Source organism: Peromyscus eremicus, chromosome 11, assembly GCF_949786415.1.
Source record: "Peromyscus eremicus chromosome 11, PerEre_H2_v1, whole genome shotgun sequence".
In the NCBI taxonomy this organism is placed as follows: Eukaryota; Metazoa; Chordata; class Mammalia; order Rodentia; family Cricetidae; genus Peromyscus; species Peromyscus eremicus.
The window spans coordinates 57,040,424-57,068,246 of record NC_081427.1 but is presented as its reverse complement, the minus strand read 5'-3'; the positions used below and the strand labels follow the sequence as shown (position 1 = coordinate 57,068,246).

The 27,823-nt window shown below is 42.8% G+C and overlaps 1 protein-coding gene across 1 annotated transcript; it reads right to left on the bottom strand.

Annotated features, from left to right (window-relative positions):
• On the bottom strand, positions 1 to 27,598 carry Aggf1 (angiogenic factor with G-patch and FHA domains 1). The gene is made up of 14 exons (XM_059276333.1): positions 27,099 to 27,598; positions 23,810 to 23,912; positions 23,005 to 23,198; positions 22,116 to 22,280; positions 21,094 to 21,282; positions 17,162 to 17,483; positions 16,227 to 16,338; positions 15,845 to 15,896; positions 9,699 to 9,800; positions 8,172 to 8,337; positions 7,220 to 7,302; positions 3,804 to 3,931; positions 2,561 to 2,660; positions 1 to 1,019 (listed from the first exon to the last, which is right to left on the bottom strand). The coding sequence occupies exons 1-14, from the start codon at positions 27,300 to 27,302 to the stop codon at positions 819 to 821; spliced, it is 2,121 nt and encodes a 706-aa protein (XP_059132316.1). The 5' UTR covers positions 27,303 to 27,598; the 3' UTR covers positions 1 to 818.
• Between the last annotated feature and the right edge of the window lie 225 nt (positions 27,599 to 27,823).

Sequence of the window (27,823 nt, the reverse complement as noted above, 5' to 3'; positions counted from 1 at the left end):
TGCATTTGAAGACATTTCCAGCAAATGTTTGTGTTTGAAGCCTTGGCTAAGTAATCCATCTGCACTAGTTGTCAGGTTTCTCTGGCACAACCCCATTGCCCGCAATGGTATTTATCAAAACTAAAAATGCTAGCACATTGAATATGCCAATACGCACCCAGTTGTCTATATCAAATATTTCATCAGCTAGGAAAAACCCAAAGGCAAATGCTGAATATATAGTACAAATCAACATTCTTCACAGAAGAAAACAGTTTGAGACTAATTTTCTATAGCATGTCACCTGCTCATCAGTTGTTCAATTTACTGCAGTTATTTTAAGGATAAAATTATGCTCCACTACTCAGGGTTTCTCAACTTAAAAAAACAAAAAACCTAGGTTCTAAAAGGTGTAAACAAGTATCCACATAGAATTGTTTTATAAATGTCTGCTATTTCCTGTCTGCGCATCTTCTAACGGTGAACACAGAGACAGGACAAACGTCCACTCACATCGTTAGTGGTTGTCTGAATTCTGCTCACATGGCTATTGCCCTCTACAGGTGTGGTACATGACAATATAAAACAGCAAAGGTCTGACAAGCTCTGCCTGTGCTCCGTGAACTTCAGTCCACTTCCTGTGTGAGTTCATTCCACTCCTGCCCGAGTTAAAAGGCTCTCTACAAGCTGTAAAGCACACGTCCTCACACGCGTGTGGATCAAGAGGACCATCTGAAGCGTTCCCTCCTGTTACTGACTTTTTGAGGACCCAAGTTTCTACAATGATAGTTTTCAAACTCTTCTCTTCTCAAGGCTCCAGTTTTTCCTGTGACCGACCTTCATTCTGCAGACCCCTTCACCCACGGCGTGGCCCCTGCTGCATCTTTCAGAGGTTTAGTTTCTGAGAAGTTTTCTGCAAACCTCTCTCTCGCTTTGTCCCAGTTTTTCTTGCTCTTATTCTGGAGAAAGTGAAGATCATCAATAGAGGACGGTTTCCCTGTCCCCAAGCCTGCATGTGTCCGTCGGAGCTGAAGCTGGATCTGTTATGAGAGTTGAACAGAGGACTTGTTTTAGAACCGAAACACACCAAAACCTGCTGTGTGCCACAGCTGTGTAGACATCTGCCTGTAATTCTTTGACTTATTAAAGGCTCACACAAAGAAAACATAATACATACAGGAATACATGTACCATTTCCCATGGAGCTTTAGCACATTTTGTTTGCATTATCTTGCCAGAGCTAAGTACAGCCGACTCTATTAAACACGTGTTCCTTAAGCAGCCGTGATCAAACCTTTATGCTTGTCTTTTTTAACTGTGATGAATATTCCTATCTACAAAGTTTATTCTCTGAATAGTCACCCCAAAAATGAACAACACAAGAGCCTCGCTCTGTTTTACGTATGTTTCTGTTTGTTTAGGCTGCATTCATAGCTAGACTGCTCAGTCCACAGACACAGGAGGGACACACCTGAATGGTCCATTCTGACCCAAAGTAAAGGCCGTGGGCCGTTGAAAGCCCTGCCCTAGCCTCACTCAAGGAAATATACAAGAGGACTAGGCACTAAGACGTCAGAGGAGGCCTGGGGGTCACTGGACACTGCGGGGTCTGCCTGGCATGCACAAAGTGTGGGCTCCGTGTCCAGGGCTGTGCACAGAGCCATGAAGAGAATCTGACTGCTGTTTACCCTCCCAGCAGGAGATGAAGGCCTCTCATGTTAGGAAGCTACCAGAGACTGGTGCCTTACATAACGCTCAGAGCTTTATCTACAGGACACCCTTGGAAATGGTTCTTATCATCCTCACCTTACACAAGCATCGTAACTTCAAACATGCCCAAAGACTCCTCAGTGATAAGGCTCATACATACTCAGAGTCTATTCCAGAACTATTCTTCCTATCATGCTCCAGTGAAAATGAGAAAACCAGCACAAACTCATGCTGTGGCCCATCTGTTTCGGTAGATATCACGTACTACAAGGGTCACTTTATGGAGAGAGCGTTAAAGATAGCCGGCCGCTGTCTCCCATTGACTCTGGGACTATAGAATTTAACTGATGCATTGTTTTCTACACATTATTCTCTGTAGTGTACATACAGAGCTCTGGGACTCTTAAGCATAATAGTCTCTCCAGCTAATGCAGAATCTGCCTATGTGTGAACTAACACCAACTGTTCCCGCAATGTTCAATACCAGACTAGTAAGAATGTCATTTAAAAATGTTAAAAGGACTGATGGTAGCTTGGTAAGAGTGCTTGCCTAACATGTTCAAGGCCCTGGGTTTAATGCTCAACATTTTAAAGCAAACAACTTAAAAACCCATACAACTAAAAAGCACGAGAACCTTTGATTCAGGAAATAACACTTTAATAGTCTGGATTTAAGAAAAACGTTCTAGACAAGGCTTTCCCGAAGCACAAAGTATCAACCCAAACCCACACGTGTTAAGTGAGAACACACAAAGGCCTTCATCGGGTCTGTTTTGGGTTCCTACTGTAGCCCCGGCGCCTGGCAAGGTCTGGCTCATTACTACACCGTCTAGTCAAAGAATTTATGAATGAGAGAGAACACAAGTCTTACCGGCGTTTTCATCCCTCCACCATCCTTCCCCAGGCCCTCTCCCTTTTTCCAGCCCATCTTCTCCAACATCTTCCGGCCTTTGTTGCTATCTGTAATTTCACTGTAGAGGAAAATTAAGAGGATAACTGATGTATAAAGACTTTCAAGGCCATATGTACAATAAACTCATGCATTAAAAATAAGCAGTACAGCTCCTTTTAAAAACTGACAATACCTCCTAATGTGGAGGACCCACACTCTCCTCTAGAGACACTACCTAACAGAAATGCACCTAATGACTCATGTACAAGCAAGCAAACCTAACAGCAACAAAGGATATGGCACTCGATGTCCACACGGACCAACTGAGGCCATTCACAAAGCACGTTCTCCGGCAACGAAAACAAGCAGCATCCAACAGAGCCGCACCGGACAAAAGGCTACAGACACCACAGGAAGACTGTACTGCCCATGCACTTAACATTTCAGAATCAATGAAGCTATCGCTGTCAGGACGGTGACTGACTTTGGGAAGAACAGGGCAAAGGTTAGTTAGCACAGGTCAAAGGTTAGTGACACTTCTTGTCCATGAAACGTGCATTCTCACAGGTTGAACAGTCAGCACAGAACACTATGACTTTCTCTACATATGGATGAACCAATAAAAAGGGGAAATGAAACCCTTTGTGCCCTACCTGCACTCTGTGTGATGGACTTTCTAATGTGAGAGATTTGATTTTGTATTATGACTTTCTCGCTGTGTGGTGCTACTTCTTTTATAATACGCCAAGGGAAGCAGGCCAAGGCACTTATTCTTTATTTCTTATTGAACTCTAATGTAATCTTCCTACTGTCCAGCACAAGGAACGCTCTCTCCCTAATGTGTTTGTCCTGCTGCCTGCTGCATCTACAGTTCATCACCTGACTCCGTGCACAGTAGAACATCCCTTCTACACACTGTGAAGGAAGTTACCAGCAACTGTAATTATAAAATTAACCCTGGCACAAGTGCTAAAACAGTGTGGGAACAAGGGAGAAAAATCACAATTTTATCATTTTCATTTCTGCATGGAAGATTCAATCTGACTCAACCTGGAATGAAAAAAAAAAGGTAGCCAATTTAATACAAAGTGTGGTCATATTATAGGCCTCAGAATCACATTTTTCATGTTGGTTAACAAAGCCACTTTACCATGAGAAAAGAACTACTAGGTAAGAAAACTTCACAAGAAGTCTCATCTCAGAGGTGTCAGTCAACACTCACGAGTGAACAGATGCAGGGGCGTCGTCTCTCTGGAAAGTTCCTTCGCTTCCAACCTGCTCTCTGCGTTCTCCAGCTCTGTCTTTATATTTTGGATTCTTCAACGCTTTTTCATCTTCATAGTCTATATTCTTAACAACCACAAGCCATCGATTGAGAAAACCGAAAGCAAATGAAAATAGTTTAGTAACCATGGCTCCCTGGGGCCTCCGCAGTCACGAATGAAAACAAGAGGCTGTATGGGCCGCCGGTTATCAGACAGGCCATCTTCGCTCCGACACAAAATAAACAACAGCACAGGGAGGTCATATGTGGAAATCCAGTGCATTTTTCACTAACTGCCCTGGCCTTTCTCACGTCGTATGAACTAGTGTTCATGGCTTTCTCAATAGGGAAAGGCACTTGCCATGCAGGCCTGAGACCTGAGCCCCAGAACCCACATCAAAATGGACGAGCCCCAGCTTCACAGAGCTGCCCTCTGACCTCTGTGAGGCACTGTGGCATGCATGCCCATACACATCAGGGATGCACACATAATGGTAAGACCCGAACCCCTGGGATTGAGAGGAAAACATCTATTTCCCCCTTCTCTAAGGATTCCAAAGAACCTCCACAGCACGGCAGGCTCGTGGTAAAGGTGCACACAGGTGTGCCAGTGGCCCCCAGGTCACACGCAGTGTCAATGGTCCTTGTTTTTAATTAATTAATGGTACTCTACTCTAAGACCACAGCAAGGTTTGTTCATTCCTATTTAAACTGAGACAATTGAATCTCTGAGTTTGAAAGGGTTACTAAAAGACAAGTTACAAACACTTGCTCACCAATCTTTGTAGAAAACTACGTTTGCACTTCTCAGGCAAATACTGTAAATTGGAATGATAGACACACCTACAGCCCTTTTAACTTTTCAGAAGTTACTACATTGTTTTCCCAGAGTGACTGCACCATTCAACATTCCTAACAGCCACATATGAGCCTCAGTTTCCTTATAATCCTGTGAATGATTTGTACTGTCAGTTTACAATTTTCGCACTATTCTATAGATGCTCACTGGTACCTCACTGTAGTAAGAACTCACATTCCGATATTCCTTACTGAATGTTTTTTGTGTCTTTACTTTCCAACTGTATCTTCTTTGGGAAGTGTCTGCTAAAATCTAGTACCTTTTAAAAAAAAAAAAAAAAAAAAAACACGGGGTAGTTGTTTGAATGATCAATGTCCCCCATAAGCTCATGTATTTAACACTGATCCACAGCTGCTGGCGCTGTCTGGGAGGCTATGGAACCTTTAGCAATACAGAGCCTCGCTGGAGGAAGTATGTCCCTGGGAAGGGCTTTCAGTTTATAACTTTGTTCCATTTCTTGCTCTCCTTCTCTGCGTCCCTTGTGACCAGCTTCTTGGTCCTGCCGTCATGCATGCCTTTCCCAACATTAACAATCTATCTCTCTGAAATTTTAAGCTAAACTAAACCTTGTCTTAAGTTGCTTTTGGTCCTAGTATTTTATCACAGCAACAGAAAGATAATTATTACACACGGTAGCACAAGGCTGGCCCTGAATGAATTTAATTCATCTCTTCATAAAAATCTCCAAGTAGAGAGGACTGAGTATGTGCGCTGTCTACGAGCCTGTGCTGTGGGATGGTCTGTATGTCAAATGTGTTGCTGATTGGTCAATAAATAAATCACTGATTGGCCAGTGGCCAGGCAGGAAGTATAGGCGGGACTAACAGAGAGGAGAATTGAGAGAACAGGAAGCTGGGTGAGAGAGACACTGCCAGCCGCCACCATGACAAGCCGCATGTGAAGATCCCGGTAAGCCATGAGCCATGTGGCAAGGTATAGATTTATGGAAATGGATTAATTTAAGCTGTAAGAACAGTTAGCAAGAAGCCTGCCACGGCCATACAGTTTGTAACCAATATAAGTCTCTGTGTTTACTTGGTTGGGTCTGAGCAGCTGTGGGACTGGCGGGTGACAAAGATTTGTCCTGACTGTGGGCAAGGCAGGAAAACTCTAGCTACAAGCCTGTTTTTAAACTAAGCTGTTCTCTCATTTTCAGTGTTCTGTAAATTCCAGATGGAAGTTTCTCATCAAGTATGTGACTTGCAAGTGTTTCCTGGCCTATGGTTTATCTTCATATTCTTTATCCCCATGGGTTGTGATTTTGGTGTTAGACACCTCAGAAATCTCTGTTTAAACTTGCATGTGAATGTGCACGTGGAGTCAGAGGTACAGACTATCAGCAGTCCTCCTCAAGTGTTCTCCACCTTAGGTTTGAGGGGTCAACTGACTCAAATAGACTGACTGGACAGCAGCTCCAGGGGTCCTCCTACCCCACCTCTGCAGTGTGGTACAACATGCACTGCCATCCTGGCCTTCAGATGGGTGCTGGGGGATCTGAACTCAGGCCCACATGCTTTCCGGGCAAGCATTTTACCAAGTGAACTATCCTCCTTTCTCTACCTCATCTTATTTTCTCATCTATTTATTTATTTTGGAGACAAGATCTTGCTATGTAACCTTGACTGGCCTGGAACTCACTATGTAGACCAGGCTGTCCTTGAACTCATGGAGATCTGCCTGCCTCTACCTCCTGAGTGCTGGGATTAAAGGGGTGTGCCACCATGCCCAGCAACCTAACCTTAATCTTTTCTTTTTAAGAAAGATTTCCTGGGGTTAGGGACATAGCTCAGTGCCAGAAGAACCCTTGCTAGCATGCTCGAGGTCCTGAATTCAATAACTAGTGCTGACAGGGGCAAGTTCCTACAAGTTTTAAGTTCGTTTGTTTCACATTTTAAAGATGTTGTTACGTTTACATTAGTCTGTCATTTTGTGTGTATCCATGTGCACACATGTGCCAGTCCACCCCCATGGAGGTCAGAGGACAATTTGTGAGAGTCACTCCTTTCCTTCTACCATGTGAGTCCCAGGAACCAGACTTAGAACCTCAGGCTTGGCAGCAAGTGCCTCTACGCAGTGAACTACCTTGCAAACATGTTTATAAGGCATATAACATGGACCAACACTCTGCTCCTGTCGTTCATTCTGTGGTTTCTGTCCTCTGCATGGGGTCATCCATCATCCTAGTGGCAGGCATCCTTTCTCCATCCCATCCCATCGTTTTCAAATCAAGCTCTCTGTATAGGTTCACAGTCTCCTTCCGGACTCACTCTCGGTCCACACAGCTACGTAGTAATGCTTGCAGCATCCTCTGCCCATTCAGTATTTTAATGAAGGTTTCTGGAAACCACAACTGTCTACTTCAATGTAACCTACTACATTTTTCAACTCCAACTTCAGCAGTTAAGTTATAAACACCGGAACTACAGAAATTATGTAAGTAGTCATGGTAAATAGTATTAACCATATAAAATGTGCTCAATACACTGAACAATGGAATAACAATCAACATCGTTACCTGCAGACCGTACTTCACCCGTATTTTCTTTAGCGCTTTTCTCCTTTCCAACTCTTTCTCCTCCTTACTTAATGCTGGACCAACTAAAAGGAAAAACTGAGTTTGAATATGACAGACCTCATAGAAAATTAATACCTACTAAAAAATACTAGTTTATCTCAGTATATTTTCCAGTTCAAACCATTTTTTCCTGGAAATTTCATAATCTTATTTTTCATTAACAGAATAAAGTTCCATTGTGTATATCACATTATTATTATCCATTCATCAGCAAGCAGAAAATATTATGCTGAGATACCTAACCCAGGACCAGAAAAAAGGACAAAATGTCACATATTCACTCCGCCATGTGAAAATTTTTCAATGTGTCTATTAAGCTGGAGTGTCTGCAGGATCAGGAAGGCACAGGGGTCCCGGGAGAGCGGGGAGAGTAAAGTGGAGCACACTTGATGTGAAAGAAGGGTTACAGCACTCGGGGGGCAGAGCCAGGAGGATGTCTGTGAGTTCGAGGCCAGCCTGGTCTACAGAGTGAGATCCAGGAAAGGCGCAAAGCTACACAGAGAAACCCTGTCTTGGAAGAAAGAAGGGTTCAACGTTTAAGTGTGGATGGGAGAAGAGGAAGGGGTTGGGATGTGGGCTAGCCAAACTAAGGATGTATGAAAACCCCTTCTGGAAACCCACTATTTGAAAGCCAATTAAGAACTACGATTTCTGAAAGGACTCTGAGTGGAGGCAGCCCACACGTGTACTACTCACGGACGTGCACCTTCTCTACACCACCACACCACTAGACACAAGCCGGGACACTCACCTATCTCAGCCACATGGCAGTGACAGGAAGGATGGGCGGGGCTCAGTGGTGGGGCAGGAAGGGCCATGGTGCGTTTGAAACACTCAGTGAATGGAAGTGTTCTAAAAAGCATCATGACCCCACACTCAGTGGCTCACGTACCGAAAGGCTCGTCTTTCTTGTCGAGGCGCAGGTGAGCTCTGACCTGCCCTGGTTCACAGCCGTCGCAAGTCTCGCTGCCAGGGTGGATGTGAAAAGACAACACGGTCTCCCCGATCCTCACTTCATCACCGTGTTCAAGGACGTAGGGGTCACTTTTAGTTTTGGGCTAAAGGAGAAATTTTTTAATGAAACAGAAATACAAAGTAGTCACCTGGTTACATTGTGTCTATGGTAAGAGATATCCTATGATAATGAGAAAAACTCAGAAAAGGAGACACATGCACACTTACACAACTTGGTGGATGGACTGTGAAAAACAGGACAGTACCTTAGTGGTAGAATATGTACTTACCCTGAACCAAACTCCGGGATCAATCCCACAGTCCTTTATAGTGTTCCCCAAAAGCTACTTATAATTTTGATCATATCAAAACTCACCAATTTTCTTACCCACCAGCCCACTCTGGACTTTAATCTATTAGCAAAACATATAATCAGAAGGGAGTTACATGTTAAGAGGCAACTGCCTTTCTTTTTTAAAAAAAAATTTTGTCTGTGTATGCACACGTGCGTGCATACATGCGTGCGTGCGTGCGTGCGTGTGTGCGTGTGTGTGTGTGTGTGTGTGTGTGTGTGTGTGTGTGTGAAGAGGGGCTGAAATTGCTCAGAGCCAGAGCTCAGATGGGTGTGTGACCTGTTACATGGGCACTGGGATCACGACTCTGGTCCTCACGACTGCAGTGAGCACTCTTAACCACTCAGCCTCCTCTCAGCCTTTCTTGATCTAGAGCTGCTTATGGCCTCTGGGCACACCATGGCGTATACAGTTCAGGGTGACCTCCGGGCACACCATGGCGTATACAGTTCAGGGTGACCTCCGGGCACAACATGGCGTAAATACTTCCTGAAGTCTGACAGAACACGACCACCTGTTCACAGCCCTGCCTTCCTCCCCAGGACTGGCAGGCGGTTCCCTTCCTTCCCGGAGTTGCTTTATCAGGGTATTTGGTTTTCAGCAAAGTCCCAGGTGAGCATTATTTTTATTAAGACAAGAAAAGGGCCCAGAAGGCAGGTCAGGATGCCAAATGGTCCATCGGAGGAAGAGCATCTGCTTGATATGCAGGAGGAACCTGAGCTACATTCACAGTAGCACACAGGAAAGAGGGCTACCAAAGCTGCTTCTATGAATATTGAGTCCTGGGCCAGTGAGATGGCTCAGCTGGGAGAAATGACTTCAGGAAGCTGTCCTATGACCTCCACATGCATGTACATACACACACACACACACATTTTTAAAACAATATTTAATCTAAATAAGCTTTATGATACATTCATACCTAAACAGCAACAGAGACATAATTAGAAGCTAAAACCCAACAGACCGACATCTACTAAATATTTTTTCTACCCCTTTCTGGAAATTTCCAACCAAGTCACACATTAAGGTTTGAACTCTGATCTGAACCAAATGCTATCTATAACGACCAGGACCCGAGCCCTGCACAGGTGATCAGTACAGTCACTCACCTGAAGAATCTGCTTCCCATTGACAACGGTACCGTTCTGGCTGCCCTGATCCACAAGGACGTAGCTTTGCAGGTCATGGTCAAAATAAATTTCTGCGTGAAACTTCAAGAAAAGCAACCAAGCAATTACTCAGCACTGCACGGTCTCAGCAGAGCTGACTCACTATCATGCAGTGGTATGGGTCAGTCTCTCATCAATTACACAGCACTGCACGCTCTCAGCAGAGCTGACTCACTATCACGCAATAGTGTGGGTCAGTCTCTGATCATTTCACTTGTACTTCCCTTAATGCTTTTTTCTGAATACAAATTATTACAGTCTCTGTATATGGAGGCTATACTTCCAACTTTAGCTATGATGAAATTGTGTATATATCCTGCCCCTATTTTTTACAATTTTTCATTTGTAATTTAATTTTTAAAAATGTAGGTAAGATTATACCATACATACAATTTGAACTTTTCCCCCTAACATAAGCACTATCTATTTAAAATCATTATAATTCTCAATACAAACTGACTTGAAACACTCAACTTCTCAAGGAAGCAAGTTCTCTGGATCGTCAGGACATAGGACTGCACTTCAGTCCTCTACCCTGCAGCTCTGCTTCATGGGCTTAGCATTACACCACGCAGCTGGTCCAAGGAGTGGACACAACTGGACTCTGTCACTCTGTTATATGAATAAGCCCACATCAGTACTTCTAAAACTGGGTATCTAGACTCTCTAGGGTGTTACTATCTTTAAGAATATTGCTGTGGTCAGGCTGGAGAGGTGGCTCGGGGGTTAAGAGCACTGGCTACTTTTCCAGAGGACCAGAGTTGGATTCCCAGCCCCCATGAGACAGTTCATCTACACTGAGACTTATACCACCTATCACTCCAGTCCCAGGAAATCCATCACCTTCTTCTGGCCTTTGTGTATGCCAGGCACCTAAGCGACACACTGTTGTGGGATATTTGTGCACTGTGTAAAGATCTATTGCTGTGACTGGTTTAATAAAGAGCTGAACGGCCAATAGCTAGGCGGGAGGCATAGGCAGGACTTTTGGGCAGAGAGGAAGTAGGAGGAGATAATCAAGGCGCAGAGGAGATGCCAATGAGACATGGAATTGGATATTCAGAATGGAAGAAAGGTAAAAAGCCACTTGGTAAAATGTAGGTTGATAAAAACAAATTAAGTTATAAAGAGCTAGTGAGACAAACCTGAGCTAAGGCTGAGATTTCATAATTGATAATAAGTCTCCGTGACATTATTTGTGAACTGGCGACCCAAAGAAAACTCCGATTACAGTATACAGACATACATTCAAGTAAAACACATATACTTTTTAAAACTAAAAAACCTGCTCTGAGCCTTTTTGTGTGTACAGTATCTGCACACATTCCAGCTATTTCTCAGAGAAAGATACAGAACTTTCGAATCATTATAAGCAAATGTATTTAAATTAATTTTTCATTTATTTGTTTTGTATGTATGTGTGTTTATGGGGTGCCCTGGGTGTACATCGGGCATTTCAGGGCATGGGCATGCCAGGGTGCATGTGTAGAGTCGTAGGACCACTTGTGGAGTTGGTTCTCTCCTGCCACCATGGTTTCTAGGGATCAAACTCAGACTGTCAGGCTTGCAGCAAGCACACTAACTTAATGAGCCATCCTGCCTTCAGCTGGCCCCTCTAGGCAAATTTCTAATCTTAAACTAAATAAATACTGCCACACTGCTTTCTAAAATGGATGTATCAATTATATTCCCACTGCGGTGGCACACACCTTTAATCCCAGCACTTGAGAGGCGGAGGCAGGTGGATTTCTGAGCTTGAGGCCAGCCTGGTCTACAGAGTGAGTTCCAGGACAGCCAGGGGTACACAGAGAAACCCTATCTCAAAAAAATAAACAAATAAACAAAAAACACCCCCAAAAAATAAACACACACACACACACGTATATATCCTTAACCAAATCTGGTTCTTGTCAGAATTTAAATTTTCTATGACTCTACAAATGTGTAATAAAGTTTTGCCACTGACTTTGAGTTTCTCCGACTTCTACTGAAAATCTTTTTCTAAAAAGCTTCCTTTAATATTTCTAATTATGCGTATGTGCATAGGTCTGTGTATGGGTCTGTGCAGGTGCCCAGAGTCCGAGGGCTCATATCCCCAGGCTGGAGGTGCAGGTGCAGTGAGTCACCTGATATAGGTGCTCAAGTCCTCTAACAGCTCGTGCTCCTAACTGCTGAGCCGCCTCTCCAGTCCCGAGAACCTTCGGGACTAGTTTTTACTGGCCACTTGAGTTCCTCTGCCTGTGTCATTAAGACTCTCTAGGGTAACTTTATAAAAGTGTTCAATGGTTTCAAGTGTTTTCACACTGCCAGATCTTATTCCAAAAAACTCTCCTAAACTGTGCTTCCAATAGGAATCATTTTTAATCAATGTGAATAAAAACTCCATGTTAGCCGGGCGGTGGTGGCGCACGCCTTTAATCCCTTTAATCGGGAGGCAGAGCCAGGCGGATCTCTGTGAGTTCGAGGCCAGCCTGGACTACCAAGTGAGTTCCAGGAAAGGCGCAAAGCTACACAGAGAAACCCTGTCTCGAAAAACAAAAAAAAAAAAAAACAAACAAAAAACAAAAAACAAAAAACAAACAAACAAACAAAAAACCTCAATGTTGGCTATTGAGAGCCGCTGGTAGCAAAAGACCATGAGAGTATACAGCAGGTGACAACTAGTGCTCAGAAGGTCAACCTATCAGAACTAAGGGTTCTGTTAGAGGAAACCATCACGCACGGCGTTATGGGATTACTGCCTTTTGAATGAACTGGCTGTCTCTTGTTGTAAACTTCTTGTGCAATAACAGCTATGATTCTCCCCATTTACCGTGCATCTCCATGTTATGTATACATGTAATCTCAGGATTGCATCTCAATCTTGGGCACAACTTTCCCTATACATTTGGGGTAATTGGACAACTGTCCCCAGCTGTGTTTGCTTTTCATTAACATATATCTGGCCAGGGCCATTCTCTGTACAAAAGTATTTTTAGCAAAGATACCTTTTTGTCCAAGAACAAAACTGCACATAAACATTAGCTCATCTCACAGATAAGAGAAAATAACCACTACCAATGAAACCTTCAGCCCCTTACCTTCACCCCGGGTTATTTACACAAGATCCTAACTTAAGAGATTTACTGCTCACATTCCTGGGATGATGTTTTAGCCATTTGCTAGTTACTGAGTTAAGGCAGTTACTTCCCACTGACCCAAGGAGATTGCCTACAAGGCCAGACAGGCGATAGGTACCAATCTGCTTTCTTGTGCAAATTAAGTTTTAATTCCTCCTCAGGTAGGTGCTATTCCTAGATTTTCTCCTCAGCAATTACTCTGAGTGAAGTGCTTTTACTAACCAAATACTACATGCTCTGACATAGGTTGCTTAGCCACCTAGCATATGTCCCCCTCCCTACCAGAAAGCAGCTGCAGCCGGGATGAGCGGGAAAAGTGGCGCCAAAGACAGTTTACTTTCTTGTTGACCCCTAACATTCTACCTAGCCATTTCTAGACTATAGTTTGAGCACATAAATTCCCTAATTGATCTTAGCCTTTAGTTGACCCTACCAGAGAACTCTCTTTTAGTCACTCCCCTTTTGGGTTGTAATTGGAAGCTGACAATTAATTGCTTTATGTGTGGATCCTTATCACCTCTCTCTGAGACCCTGAAAACTTCAAGCCTTGCAATGCTTTGCCAAAGAACTACTGTGTGGGTATATATACTGGTTCTCTCAGAGTGCTGAGAGAATTGATGGAGAAGAACAAAGATGAGGACGGAGATGGAAAGAACTAGATAGAACAGCAGAAGGGACTGAGAGCAGGAGGGACCAAGAGGAGCTAAGTAAGAGAGCAGGAAAGAAACTGTAGATGGAATTGACTTAGAAGAATAAAGTGAATGGACTAAAGAACTCAGTGTACTTAGATTCATTTGCTATCCCTCAGATTTGCATCCTCAGCTGCTTGTAGCATCTGTTCTGGACCGATAGAAATCCCCTCAAGGCAGGTACTTAGGGGGAAGTCGTTAGGTGGCTTCACATTTGTATTGTGTATATTGCTCTAAAGAGTAGATGGCTTTTCATGTTAGCCATGACATTCTCCCCAGGTGAACAGACTGTATCTTTGACTCACTGCTCTACTGACATCACAATGGAGTTGGAGAAAATACATTTGTACAAAATGTAAATACATCCTGCCATAGTTTTGTGATGGCCATCATTGTCTGCCTTTTTAATTTGTTTAATTCATAAGCTTCAAACTGAGTCAAAATGACCTATGTGTGAATTTTACTATTTTTCTTAAAACTCATAAAGCTTTCTGTTCAATGCTCAAGTATTTGTTTCTGTTTTCTTTTATGGTAAATTGAAAGTTTTTAGAATGAATATACAGATTTCATCTACCTGGGAATAAGTAGTATGTGCTATTAGCCTCATATTTCCTGGATTATCTACCTACTAAAGAATATCACTTTAACACCAAACAAAAGCAAGAAACCAAGCACACAGCTATCTGCATTTCTGCCTACCTGAGAGGTGGGAAAGGGATTCTTTACCAGAAAGTCACAGGGTGGACTTTCTTTGGAGACACAAAGTAAATGAACAGGGTAGATGAGGAGGGTTTCCTGCTTCTAAATGAGTATGCAGGGGAAGCCTTTCTAAATAATAACAGGAAATAAATTCCATTCTTTTGTGCAAGATTTTTTTTTTTTTTTTTTTTTTTTTTTTTTTTTTGGTTTTTCAAGACAGGGTTTCTCTGTGTAGCTTTGCGCCTTTCCTGGAACTCACTTGGTAGCCCAGGCTGGCCTCGAACTCACAGAGATCCGCCTGGCTCTGCCTCCCGAGTGCTGGGATTAAAGGCGTGCGCCACCACCGCCCGGCCTGTGCAAGATTTTTAAGACAGGGTTTCTCTTTGTAGCCTTGGCTGTCCTGGACACTATGAAGACCTGGCTGGCCTCGAACTCATAGAGATTTGCCTGCCTTTGCTTCCTGAATGCTGGGATTAAAGGCGTGCATCACCATCACCCAGCATAAATCCCATTTTTAATACGCAAAACTCACAGGAAGTCTCCGTAAGGTTCACATTACTCCATTAAGTAAAAATAAAGTTGGGAGTTGTAGGGTAGATGCCTGCCTACTATTCACAAAGCTGTGGCTTCAATTTTCCACGTTTCTTCCCAGAAAGACTGTCAAAATGGAACTAGAAACACACAGCATGAAGAAGCCCAGAAGCCAACCCTTCCCCTCTGTTTTAAAGCTGCAATTGTTTGTTGCAAAACTCAACTTTTTGTTGTTACAACATGAAGCCACTGAAAGTCTGAGAAAAGAGGAAACGGAGTCCTGAGGTAGAAAAGGCTGGACTACCCATGGGTGGTAAAACATCTAAATTCAAAGCAACTGCTTGGAATGGGGGTTGGATTTCTTCTTTAATTGTGTTAACTAGTTACTATTTTACTATCTACTATTTATTATGTTAAATTAAATCCATGTTTTGTAACTCCTGCTTCAGACATAATTAGCCAGGTGTGGTGATACCCACCTATGTTCCCACTAATTCAGGCGGCTGAGGCCAGATTACCTGGGCAGCCTAGGAACAAGGGGAGGAAGACCTTGTCACAAAACAAAACACAACAAAAATCCTGGCCAGGCATGGGGACCCCTGCCTATATAGTACTTAGGAGGCAGATGTAGGAGGATCCGGAGTTTAAGGCTAGACTCTGCTACTTAGTGAGTTTGAGGCTGGCCTGGGCTACAAGAGACCAAACACACAAGCCCCATAATTTTCAAACTGTGATAAAGAATCTTTTTCTCAAACGTTGGAAGAAACAAATAGGTACTACCTTCATGAGTATTACTACACTATTAACCTTCTCATTAAACAGAAGTCAAGTTTCTACTAAAATGATTTTGGGTTCCTCTTTTGTTTTGTTTCTTTATATGAGATTGTGTTATGTAGCCCAGGCTGATTCAGAACTCTTATGTACAAGGCTGTTCCCAAACTTAGCTTACCAAGCACTGGAATACAAGCTAAAGACACACACACACACACACACACACACACACACAGCTTTTCCCCTCTAGGGCCACCACTGAGAGGAAAGGTCTTACCTTACTGACACCAACTTCAGGGATTCGGAGAGTATGCTCCATATCCTTTTCTCTGCAGCAGAAGGAAACTGACTTTAGTGATTGGGGAACACGGAGAAACACAGCAGTGACAATGACAGGGTCGAGGTATGTTTTTACACGATGTTTAAATGGAGGTCTCACACAGCGCTTCTTCTAGCTGTGGACTGCCCTCACTGACACACTCGAGTTTGCACGCTTCCACACAGCATTGTTTACATCAGTTTCCTAGTGTAACTGTGCTTTCTTACGATGAAGATGTTGCTTTCCTCTTTTTTGTTTCCAGAGCACACAGAACAACGTTCGAAAGACAACACTGCTCATCCACTGTTTTGAAATACACAACATTATGAAGCATCCTTACCTCCCAATGGTGGCTGGGTTGACAGCTGTGATGATGAACAGCGAGCCCGTCTGTAACACTGGAGATCTAATAACAATCACCCGAATACAGGGGGGCCAAATCTTTTCTTCATCTACCAAGACAAGAGGTGGGCAAACATTAATTTAAGCGCTATGAAAATTAATTTTTCGTTAGGAGGTTGGTTGTGTACACCTTTAACCCCGGCACTAGGGAGGCAGAGACAGGTGGATCTGAGTTTGAGGCCAGCCTGGTTTACAGAGCAAGTTCCAGGAAAGCCACGGCTACACAGAGAAACTCTATCTAACAAAAAACAAAAACAAAAAAAAGAAGAAAATTAATTTTCACACAGATAACTAAAATTTCACTGGTCAGAACTCATAGTAGATTATGGCCCAGCACATGTTCGGGTCCTGGGTTCAATACCCAGTATAGCAACAAACAAAAAACTTCTTAAATTCTGTGTGTGTGTGTGTGTACATATATATGTATATATATATATATGATTTATTATTATGACTATTATTAGAGAACAAATTTAATTCATTTACTATAATTATAAAATACTGTTTGCATCTCCGTATCAAGTTAAAATGTTAGAATGACCCTAACACCTATGCAAGTGACTTCATGAGCTATGCTTTTAATGACAATTACTTTTTCCTGTTCAATTGCAAAAGCAAATGATAAACAGCACAGCCTTAGCATACCTCAGAACTGAGAGTTTAGTTTTCTAACTAAACTGTCTAATGGAGGCTTTCTGAAGTGCACGTGGCGATGGTCGTCGTCTCACGACCTTCTAAGAACTGTCACGGACCGTTCTCACAATCTCCAGCGCCAGGGAGATTACCGGTGTGCCTGCCTGTCGGCTCTCCTACTCAGCTCGCTCTCACCAGTCCTGCTCTTGGGTGACCGGAGCGCACTGTTTACTCACGTACCTTCATCCTCCGATTCTCCCGAGGACTCCTCGTTCTCACTGGTACTATCCTCACCATAACTATTCTCGCTCTGAGAGTCTGTAATTTCACCTTCTTCCGGCTCGCTCTCACTCTCTCTAACTTCCTCATCCTTAGATGAAGCTGAATTGTCATCACCAGGAGACTCTCCAGTGTTTCCGCTAACTGCAACAGTGGGCCGTAAGGGACTGCTTCTGTGGGGAGTGTCTACTCTGGCCTTCTTTCTCAGATTGGCAGAATTGTCTTCCTCACTGCAGTTTATATATTCAACGCTGCAGACTTTCTGGTCTTCTGAACTCAAATCCTAGACAGAGGAAGGCAGAAAATAAGTGAGTGACGACATCACCATCATACAGCACTGTATAAAATCCCATTGATTCAGGGAGGATGCAGGACAGCAGCAGAACAGGAACCTGTACCTGCTGATCCTGCTTCCTGACACCATTACTATTAGAACATGACATTCCTTATTGATCCCCAGCAAAGCATCACACGGGACCAATATCCAAGTGCTAGATGCTCCACAGCCTCCATTTATTCTCAAGGCCCAATATTCCCAGCCCAGGCCCCTCACCTATGATGTAGCTTGTGTAATAGCCTGTAAGAAAGCTGTATAATAAAAATTATAATGTCACTCCCATTTATACTTTAAATTTTGTAATAGTCATATTTAAAAACTTAAAAAGATGTATGTTCATTTTTGTAGTAAGACTTCAGAATCTTGTACACACAGAATGTCCTCCTCTCTAGGACCTTCACTCCATGCACAGTCACATGCAGCTAGTGGTTCCCTCATTGAGCAGTGTAAAACTACAGTGTGTCAACTCTAAAGTTCCGAGTTTTTAAATAAGACAACAGAAATAAAACACAGAAATATCTTAATAAACAACATGTCTTGGGTTCAATTTGCAGCACACATGACTTTAAATAATCAATATTATCAAAACTGAGGTTTTGCCAAAACCAAACATTTTAGCATTAGCTGCACTGAAAATGCACAAAGTTTAAAACACAAATGAGTTATTCCTATGCCTTTAATTCTAAAAGTTCAACCTGTCTACCATAAACCATTTATTACTAATTTTTGGCATGTTTTATGAAAAATGAACAAACTATTTTTAATTAACAAATTAAAAGTCTGTATTTTTATTAAGCACATTTGAAACTATAGAATGAATGAAAAATCAAGCCAATGAACATGTGCATTACGTGCTTTTTGTGGTCATAACACAAAGTTTATTCTCATAGTGACTTTCAAAGAATATAATACACGGGCTAGGGATACAGCTCAGCAGTAAGATGTGTGACTTATACGCACAAGGTCCTGGGTTCAATTTGCAGTACACATGACAAGTAACACCGTCACTAACTACAGGCCCCATTCTGTACAGCAGACAATATATTATTTAAACTGAGAAGAGGCACAGAGTAATTGCTCTCTTTTCCCTTTGGGATGTGACACTCCATTCCTCTTTCTGCCATGCCGCATGTAACGAAGTGAGTTCACATGTAACTTAATAAAACAGGACAGCATATTTTGAACAGCAGCATGAACAGAGTTTGGAGACAGGCTGAGTATCTGCAGTGTGATTAACTATATACACTCTTAGCAATACAAACTCACCAAGGGCAAACACAAGGGCAAGGGGCTCAAAAGCTAGGAGGAGCTTCACAGGCCATGTAAATTAGATCAAAGGTATCTCCTTAACTATGTCTACACTTTAAAAAAGCGTGTTCCAATCTTCCAGTCATCATCATCATCATCATCATCATCATCATCACTTCTTGGAAAACATAAGAGAGAAAATAAATGAAACTGTTGGAGGTGCTTTTGATAAGGGATTTCCTGGTATAAGGTCTTAGAGAGGGCACTTATATGTGGACAATGAAACACATCTCTTTCTCTGTGTGTGTGTGTGTGTGTGTGTGTGTGTGTGTGTGTGTGTGTGTGTATACATAGCAAACATAAAAATATTCTCCCAATACCTAGCCCTGTTGCCTTCCTTCCACACATCCTCATCTGTAAGAAGTGAGGCTGGAGAGTATCTTAAAAAGGAAGGGCAGTAATTGGGATGCTTTACAGCTACCTCTCACAATCTTCTTCCTGCTAGACAGAGGGCTTTTCCAATCCTGCCCTTCCAAGTTTAGACTCTAGCAATGGGAATGAGTCACTACAATGGAGATCCCAAAGTGGTTCTTAGTCGTTCACTAACACACTTTTCTATTCCAGAGAGAAAACACAGTGAGGACAGACAATAAGCCCAACAGAATCTTAATTCCAAATGTTGATAGAATTTATTATTTCAAGTACATTTCTTTGGGTTAAGAAAAAACATGAGATAAAATTTCCAGAGCACACAATTCAAACAATGTCAGTGCAGCCAACACACTTGTCACACACCACCAACCTCAGCCATTCAGGGAGCAGAAATAAGAGAAGAGCTGGAATAACGTGCTAATCACCATGGTAGCCTAAGAGAGTTTAAAATTCCCTCCAGTCTTCATATATAAATTTATTTCCCTTCACATGTTCTTTTGTTTTGTTTTTATTTTTTCAAGACAGGGTTTCTCTGTGTAGCTTTGCGCCTTTCGTGGAACATACTCTGTAGACCAGGCTGGCCTCGAACTCACAGAGATCCGCCTGCCTCTGCCTCCCGAGTGCTGGGATTAAAGGCGTGGGCCACCACTGCCCGGCTATGTCATCATGTTCTGAATTAACCAAAGTCTCACTCCATTAGACTTGAATTTTTTCCACACCTGACATAATTTCTGAAATGCCAGGGATTAAGCCCAGGGCCTTGCACATGTAACATAAGCTCTCCAATACTAAGTAAGGTACATACCAGGCCCTCCCCCCCCCCATTTCTTATACATATGGCTGTGTTAATTATGCAAAGAAATTGTCTTTTGTTTTGACTTTTGAAATACAAATTACTAGAAATATGTTCTCCACCTAATGAAAATAAACCATCTTTATGGTTATTGATAAAGTCACCCTCTTCCCAAAAACAAAACTCAACGTAAACAACAGACGGCCCGGCCGTTACACGTGCTTGCAGTGGACCCAAGTGTCCTTCCCAGCATCTGCATCCACTCACAACCAACCACAACCCTAGCTCCAGAGAACCTGGTCCCTTCTTCTGGCCTCTGCATCCACAGGCATGCCCATGTGTGCGCACGCGCATACACATACACACACACACACACACACACACACACACACACTCACACACACACATACACACACACTGTATATTTAAATACAGAAACAATAAATCATTTAAAACAAAACAAAAAACTCTTTCAACCCTAATATGTACCTCATTCCATATTTACCAAGAATGCATTTTTAAGTTTGCAGTTTAATAGGTAAGAAATTACTTGATTAAAAATATTGAATCTGGCCGGGCGGTGGTGGTGCACGCCTTTAATCCCAGCACTCGGGAGGCAGAGCCAGGCGGATCTCTGTGAGTTCGAGGCCAGCCTGGGCTACAGAGTGAGTTCCAGGAAAGGCACAAAGCTACACAGAGAAACCCTGTCTCGAAAAACCAAAAAAAAAAAAAGAATATTGAATCTGTGCCAATACGCAAATTGTTTTTCTTTTGTGAATGAGAAACCATACAATAAGCAACTTACCAAATCAGTTTCTGGATGTTATTCTGAGCTAAACAATGTAAACTATTTTATATATCATAAATCTATTGCCTTCAAACTTACAAAATACCTACTTCTAGTGACTGAGTTTGTGAAAAAAAATTGTTTCATTTAAATCTTCCGTAGACTCTCATACCTTAATGGATATATTTAAAATACAAAGATACAGAATGATTTTTTTTTCTTCAGAATGATGTTTACATTCATAAAATTTTTGGCTTAATAAAACACCATAAAATTAAAAATTAAGAAAGCATTACCTTTCCATCATTTGCTGTACAAAAACCTGGCTCCTTTCTTCTCTTCTTCAGTTTTTTGTCTTTGCTTGGTTTTGTGCTGGAGGTCTGGTAAGGCTGTAAATCTACTCGAGAATGAAACTGGTATCGACCACTTTCCACATCACAGTAGTAATAAATCCCAGTGGAAGGATCGTAGTATAGTTGGTTTTCCTTTCAAAGTCAAGAAACATAGTTTTATTCATGTATAATGAAACAAAGCAGAAAAATAAACAAAAATGTCAAATATATTCCAATACAGTGAATATGTTTACTTTAGTAACTATAGTATTTTCAGAAGATAGTGAATTAGAAAAAAAAAATACCTTTAAATATTCAAAAATATTTTATCATTTAAGGTCTGTTCTGTTTTCTTGGTGAGAAAAAAAGTTAATCTTAATTGCATCAAGTGACTGCCATTGTTTATGGTGTTTTGCTTTATAAGAAATAGAGATTTCATATGGTTCAACTGACCACATTAACAAAAAGTGGAAGAAGCTGTTTTGAAGGCATGAAAAATAAGACACAGACCAGAGAGCTGCAAACGAAATCAGTGTCCTGGTGCCGAACACCCAAACCTTTAACACTACGAGAAAATCTTGACTTTCAATGTTTAATAATAAAACTAAAGAAATTTGGGGCGGGCGGCTAAAGTCTAAGCAACTGGTAAACAATGACCTTCATTAATTTTCTATTTCTTAATAAAAAATTGGAGGCGCGAGTTCAGAATATGGAGGAAAATGAGCAAGGAGAATGAAACACTGAAAAACAGAAATATTTGAAATGAAGGATAGCTCCATTTATAGTCAACCAATTTTTTAAAAACGACAACAGACACCATCACTAACAGACAAGACCGTGGGAAGAATGCATTTCAGGATGGAAGCCCTCAACCATAATTTGTAAATGCCAATTCTTACTGTTTTATCTCAGCCTGGACTTAACTTCTGCTCTCGGGCAACTAAAACTACAACAGTGTGGTATTAAAAGAATAAAAAGATACTTACAGAATCATAATAGAAACCAGTGCTGTGGTCAAAATACAACCCTGTGTTCTCGTCGTAAGTAAAGCCGGTCTGCGACACAGCGGCTTCGGCGGCAGCTCTCAAGCTTTCCGCTAGCGAGGCCCCTTCCAAGGCCGTGCCCTCGGCTGCTAATGCGGATGCACTCTCCTGTGGAGACAAAATCACGCCAAGTGACACAACCGTCGCTCAGCTAGACGCTAGCAAACCTGAAAGGGCCAGGACTCAGAACGCTGCTTCAGTTTGTTTCCCGTTTGTAATGGAAACACATGGCCACAAGTTACAACCTGAACCATTTTCAAGTGTTTTTCAATTTAACCTTGACTCTGAGTTTTTTCTTTTTGTTGATTTTGCTGATCTGGGAGGTCAGAGAAAATCATGTGGACTCGGTTCTCTCCTTCTGCCTTTAAGGAGGTTCCAGGGTTAAGAACTGAACTCAGGCTGTCAGGCTTGCATTAACAAGCACCTTAACCTCCTGGGTTATCTTCCTGAGCTCCAAGGTTCATGGACTGAGTTAAAATAGACTGACAAGTAGTCCTTTAGTTCATGCAATCACAAACACAAAAACAGTCACAACTATAAATACATTCCTAGTTCTTTTTTTTGTAATCGTAGCTGAATGTATTGATACAAACCAATACCCAGGAGGTTGAGGCAGGACAATTTGAGCTCAGGGGTTCAAGGCCAACCTGAGCAACAAAAAAAAACTTTATTTCAAAAGACAAAACAAAACTGATACTCTTTGCATAATCATAAGACTATTTCTAACTCCTATGTGCATCGCAGTGTGCATCAAGGAATCCTGTCTTTGTCTATAATGGCAATTTAAGGATAAATTCCTGGGCCTCAGGTTTCACGGATAGCCTTTTATTACCTGTGAGTCAGAGGTGAAGAGGTCCTCTTGTCCACGTTTAACACATTCTGCTACATCAGGACCAGCATAGCAATCACTGTCTACTTGTGGCTCGTCGTTAGTAGGAGCTTGGACACACTGGCTCTGCTGTGCAGACAGTTCCGGCTCTTTACGGGGAAGACTATCATCACTGTAATATGTCTGATAATAATAATCTGTAGCAAAAAGAAAGACCCGGCTGATGGATGTATGGAAGAAGTTTAACTGTTAATTGTAGCAAACACAAAATAGCACCCATTGAAACCCTGAGTATCAAACGCAAAACAGCATCCATTAAATCTGGCCACAAGGCCAAGACCAGATTTTTTTTTTTAAAAATAAGAAAACAAAAACAAAAACAGAAGGTGGGTTACTGACTGACAAAATTATTAAGTATGATCAGTAAGTGGGGGGTAAAGGGGATTTTCCCAGTATTAGAAAGCCTGAGGTAGAAAGTTGATACAAATGAAGCCAACCCGGGCTAGCTACCAAGCAAGTGCCAGGCTAGCTCTATCTCCAAACTGAGAACCTAACTCAAGCAACAAGCACAGAATACTTAGTGTAGCATTGAAAACATACACAAACATTAAAGAAATTACAGAAATAATACATTTCTATTTTGCCCCCCATAAATTGACAAAAAGAAAAATAACCAAGTGATGTAGAGAGAAATCAATATTAGATTCTTCATATTTATGTATTTTGTCTTTTATTTGTAAAGAAACACTGCTTGAACAAGTGTGAATGCTCTGAGGGTACTCGTGCATGCCCACTAGACACTGAATACCTGAAATTGACCACGGAGCGTGGTCCTCTGTCTGTACTTCTACATCAGACTTTGTATTATCTTCATTTCTCCCACAATGCAGTATTTTACTGAGTTCTTCTACCTGAAAGGAAACAAAGCTTTAGGAAAATAAACCATAAAGCAATCCAATGATACACATAGCACTATCATTCTCATGACACTGTGAGGCATTTTTCTTGGTACAATTCTTAGCCCTGTGCCCAAAGCAGCCAGTTCCTTTTCAGAAACCCTACAACTAACTATTCACAAGCTAAGGCTTTGCTTTTGGCTTTCCTCATCTCCACTCTCCCTGCTTTCTCCTTCCTTTTTAACACAGATCTCTTTATTTTGCACAGCAAAATAGTGAACTGGAAGGCTCAAATAACCTTGCTTCAATCTCCCAGATAGACAACCTGAGCATGACACTGTGACCCACTCAGGGATGTTTTCATACTCCTAGGAAAACTCCCAAATCACAGCTGGGCGTGGTGGTGCACACCTTTCATTCCAGCAGGTGATCAATGAAGCCAGACAGGTGAGACCAGCCAGTCTAAAAAAAAAAAAAAAAAAAAAAAAAAAAAAAGGCAAACCATTCAAATTGGCCCTCCAAAAATCTAGCAATGGAGCTCAGTGGTGGACACTTGCCTAGGGATCATGAGGTCCTAGGCTCAGTCTCCAATCCTGTAGAAAGAAAAGTCCAACTACATACAGTTCAAATACAGGCAAGTTCTACCCCTAGCATGGACAAAAACTAAAGGTTTATTCTCATAGTCTCAAAGGCAGACAGCTCTTGCTTTAAAATGACACGTGTCCACCTGAACTGAATTCTCTACCACCACGCACTAACTAGGAGTTATTTACTTAAATATAGCAATGCTATTTATATGTGGTATGTACTTTTTCCTCTCTGCTCTTATCACTGAATAACTACAGCAAATGGACCAGAGAACACGAGAGGTGGCATCGTTCCTCTGTGTGCTCTGTGCACTGAAGCACCATTGAAAGATGCTCTGTAGGCCAGGGCAACAGGGCGGACGTACCCACGAGTGGATGAGAACTGCCTCACCTCAGTCTGACGGGATCCCCATCTGAGTTTTATGAAAGAAAAAAATGAAAAAGCTTCTAAATATTTAATGATCAGTAAGCTTAAACCCAGAAAAGGCCATGAGAGTAGTTACACACAGGTTTACCTAGGCACTCTATGAATTGTGAGGTCTGCTCTTACCACCAGGATTGGAACCAGGCCGAGAAAACAAAGTAGCGAAAAGGTTCAGAGGCACTGGTTCTCAGATTCATCCTCTCACTCCTTACCCTGGAGACGAGAGCCTTGCCTGCCCTGGTGCTGACCGCACCATTGCCGCCGTCAACTGGAATACTTAGTGTCTACCACATTTATACAGGACTTTGAGGAACATCTTATTTACACAACCTTACAAATCAGTTGTCCTGGTGTCAATGTTACACATGGAATAGCTTAAGAAACAAAGTAACTTTTGCAAAAGGCTTGTGAATCCCCAAACCAGCACATAGTATGGCTTTCTATTAGGCCATCCTCTGTTTACTGCTCCAAAGGAAACTTATTCAAAGATTTGGGATGACAGATAACCACACTCCACCCTCCTAGTAGGGAGTGCTGACTAGAAGGTAATTATAATTACCAGCAAGATGCAAGACTTTCTCTACTTTGCGGCTATTATTATTATTACTACTATTATTATTTATAGGGAGGGAGGTGTTAGGAATCCAACCCAGGGTTTTCTGCTTACAAGCACTCTCCTAATGACTTCCACTCTGTTTCTCTGTCTCTTTTTCTTTCTCTCTCCCTCGAATCTCTCTACACTGCCCAAAAGAGCCTAAAATTTCTAGGCTACAAATGTAACTCTAAACAATGGGTACAGAAGTCATTTCAACCCAGCAGTTTTAAGAATAGTATATCAGGGACTGGAGAGACAGTGGCTTAGTGGTTAAGAACACTTGCTGTTAAACCCACAAAGTCCTGAGTCTGTTTCCCAGCACCACAGAATAAGCTGGTTTGGTCTCCAAGACATCTGTAACCCCAGAACTGTGGGTGGTAGAGCCAGGAGGATCCCCGAGGATTGTGTGCTGCCAGACTAGCAAAAAAAATAAAATAAAATAAAAAAAGAGTCAGGTTCTGGTAAAGGAAGAGACCCTGTCTCGAAGAAATAAGGTAGAACAAGAGGACACCTGTTGTCTCTCTCTGGCCTCCATGTGCATATAGGTAGGAATATACCAAACACACACACACACACACACACACACACACCACATAAAGTATTGCAAAGTTTGATGACATTTCAGTATCTAGCCTGGAGATATAGTTTTATTAAACATTAAACTGAAATTAAGTATCTGGAAATAACTTGTTAGGATAATATGTAACTATTCAATGGTCAAGTTAAAAATGTATGATTTTTTAAGCAACTGTCAAGTATTTATCCTTACTATATATTATGAAAATGAAACACACTCCTAGTATCTGTAAGAAAGACAGGTTTACCTCTCTACACGTGACCCCAAGAGGATAACTCTGATCACCCTACACATGGAGTATGTTCAACAGTGTGAAAAATTAAATTGTGTTCTTGCTTTTAACCTTCTCAGCTGCATGCTATTATCAACCAGATTTTATAAGCAACTGGCATGTTCAAGATATGAGAAGGGATTCTAAGTTCAGCCTTAAGCAAACTCAAAAGGCTAGGGTGGGTGTTGTTTCGTGCCTGAAACCCCAGCCTCCAAGGATGAGACCGGATTGCCATGAATCTGGGTCAATCTTGGTCTACGTATTTGAGATCTAAGCCAGACTGACTGACGACAGAGTGAAATTCGGATCTAAGCCAGGCTGACTACGGAGTGAAATTCCGTGTCGAAAACCCCAAATCCCAGCACTTGCGAAGTGGAGGCAGAAGGTTCAAAAGTTGAACTTCGAGGCCATCCTCCTTTACACTGCGCGTCCAAGGCGCAAGTGAGCCTTGGTCTCAACCAAAACAACTCAAACATGACGTAGAAGGAAAATACAATAAACGCGCCCATTGCCAGTGGGACAGCAAATCAAGACCATGTAGCCCGTGCTGGAGTTCATCCGCGCCTGCCCTGAGACAGTTGTCCACACCAACTGGCTTGCACTGTTCAGCTGGCTCCGAAGGCATTGGGGATTTTTTTTTTTTTTTAACAGCTCTAGGCTTTATTGATTTCAAAGACTCCATAGAGAAAGCTCTGGCTCCGGCCAGGGAGACACTGGCCGGCCTCGGGGCTGAGGCGGACCGCGCACCTGCGTGCGGAGTTCCTGGTTATTGCTCTCGGCGCTCTGGTACAGCCGCTCGGTGTGATGCAGCAGCTTCTCCACCTCCCGCACGTGCCGCTTGCAGCTCCGCAGCTCGCGCTCCAACTTCTCCACCTTCCGCCTCAGCTGCGCCAGCTCCGGCTCGGGAGAGGCGGGCGGCGACGAGGGCGGCGAGGGCTCCTCGGAGGCCATGCGGCCGTGAGCGCGGGGCCCGCGGGCGCCGAGCGGCGGCTCACGCCGACACCGGTGATCGCCGGCCCAGGGGCCACGGGAACGCGCGGGCTGCGAGAGGCGGTCTCACGCCCGGCCTGCCGCGACGGGCCCCGGCCATGTCGCCCCGAAGTCGGCGAACGGGACTACAAGCGAGGGGACGACGCTGAGCCCGCCCGGCTGTGAGCTCGGACACCCTTCCCGGTGCCAGCCTCGGAGAAGCCGGGACACCTGAGCCCTACCGGGACGGGAGAACCAAGCGGAAGCGCTCTACTTCCGGGCTGAGCCGGAAACGCTGAGCCGGAGGTGGGTGGGGCCAAGGCGGAAAAAGGAAGCGACGGGAAGCTAGAAGGGTCCGGTGGCGCACGTGAGCAGCTTCCCCCTTCCCGAGGGGCTAGGAATTGCAGTCTACAAGTAATTAGTGTTTATGGAGCCAAACAGCACTCTGTAACTTTACTTCTTGTGTTTCCGTTGTTTTGTAGTCTAGGATTTTGAGTCAGATT

Bases quoted from the DNA above. Each gene is read 5' to 3' on its own strand.
- Aggf1 (XM_059276333.1), bottom strand. From the start codon at position 27,302: ATGGCCTCCGAGGAGCCCTCGCCGCCCTCGTCGCCGCCCGCCTCTCCC. The intron at 9,801-15,844 runs GTAAGACCTTTC...CTTTTCTTGAAG, and splicing joins CTGAAGTTGGTGTCAGTAAG to TTTCACGCAGAAATTTATTT. The intron at 7,303-8,171 runs GTACGTGAGCCA...TTTTCCTTTTAG, and splicing joins CAAGAAAGACGAGCCTTTCG to TTGGTCCAGCATTAAGTAAG.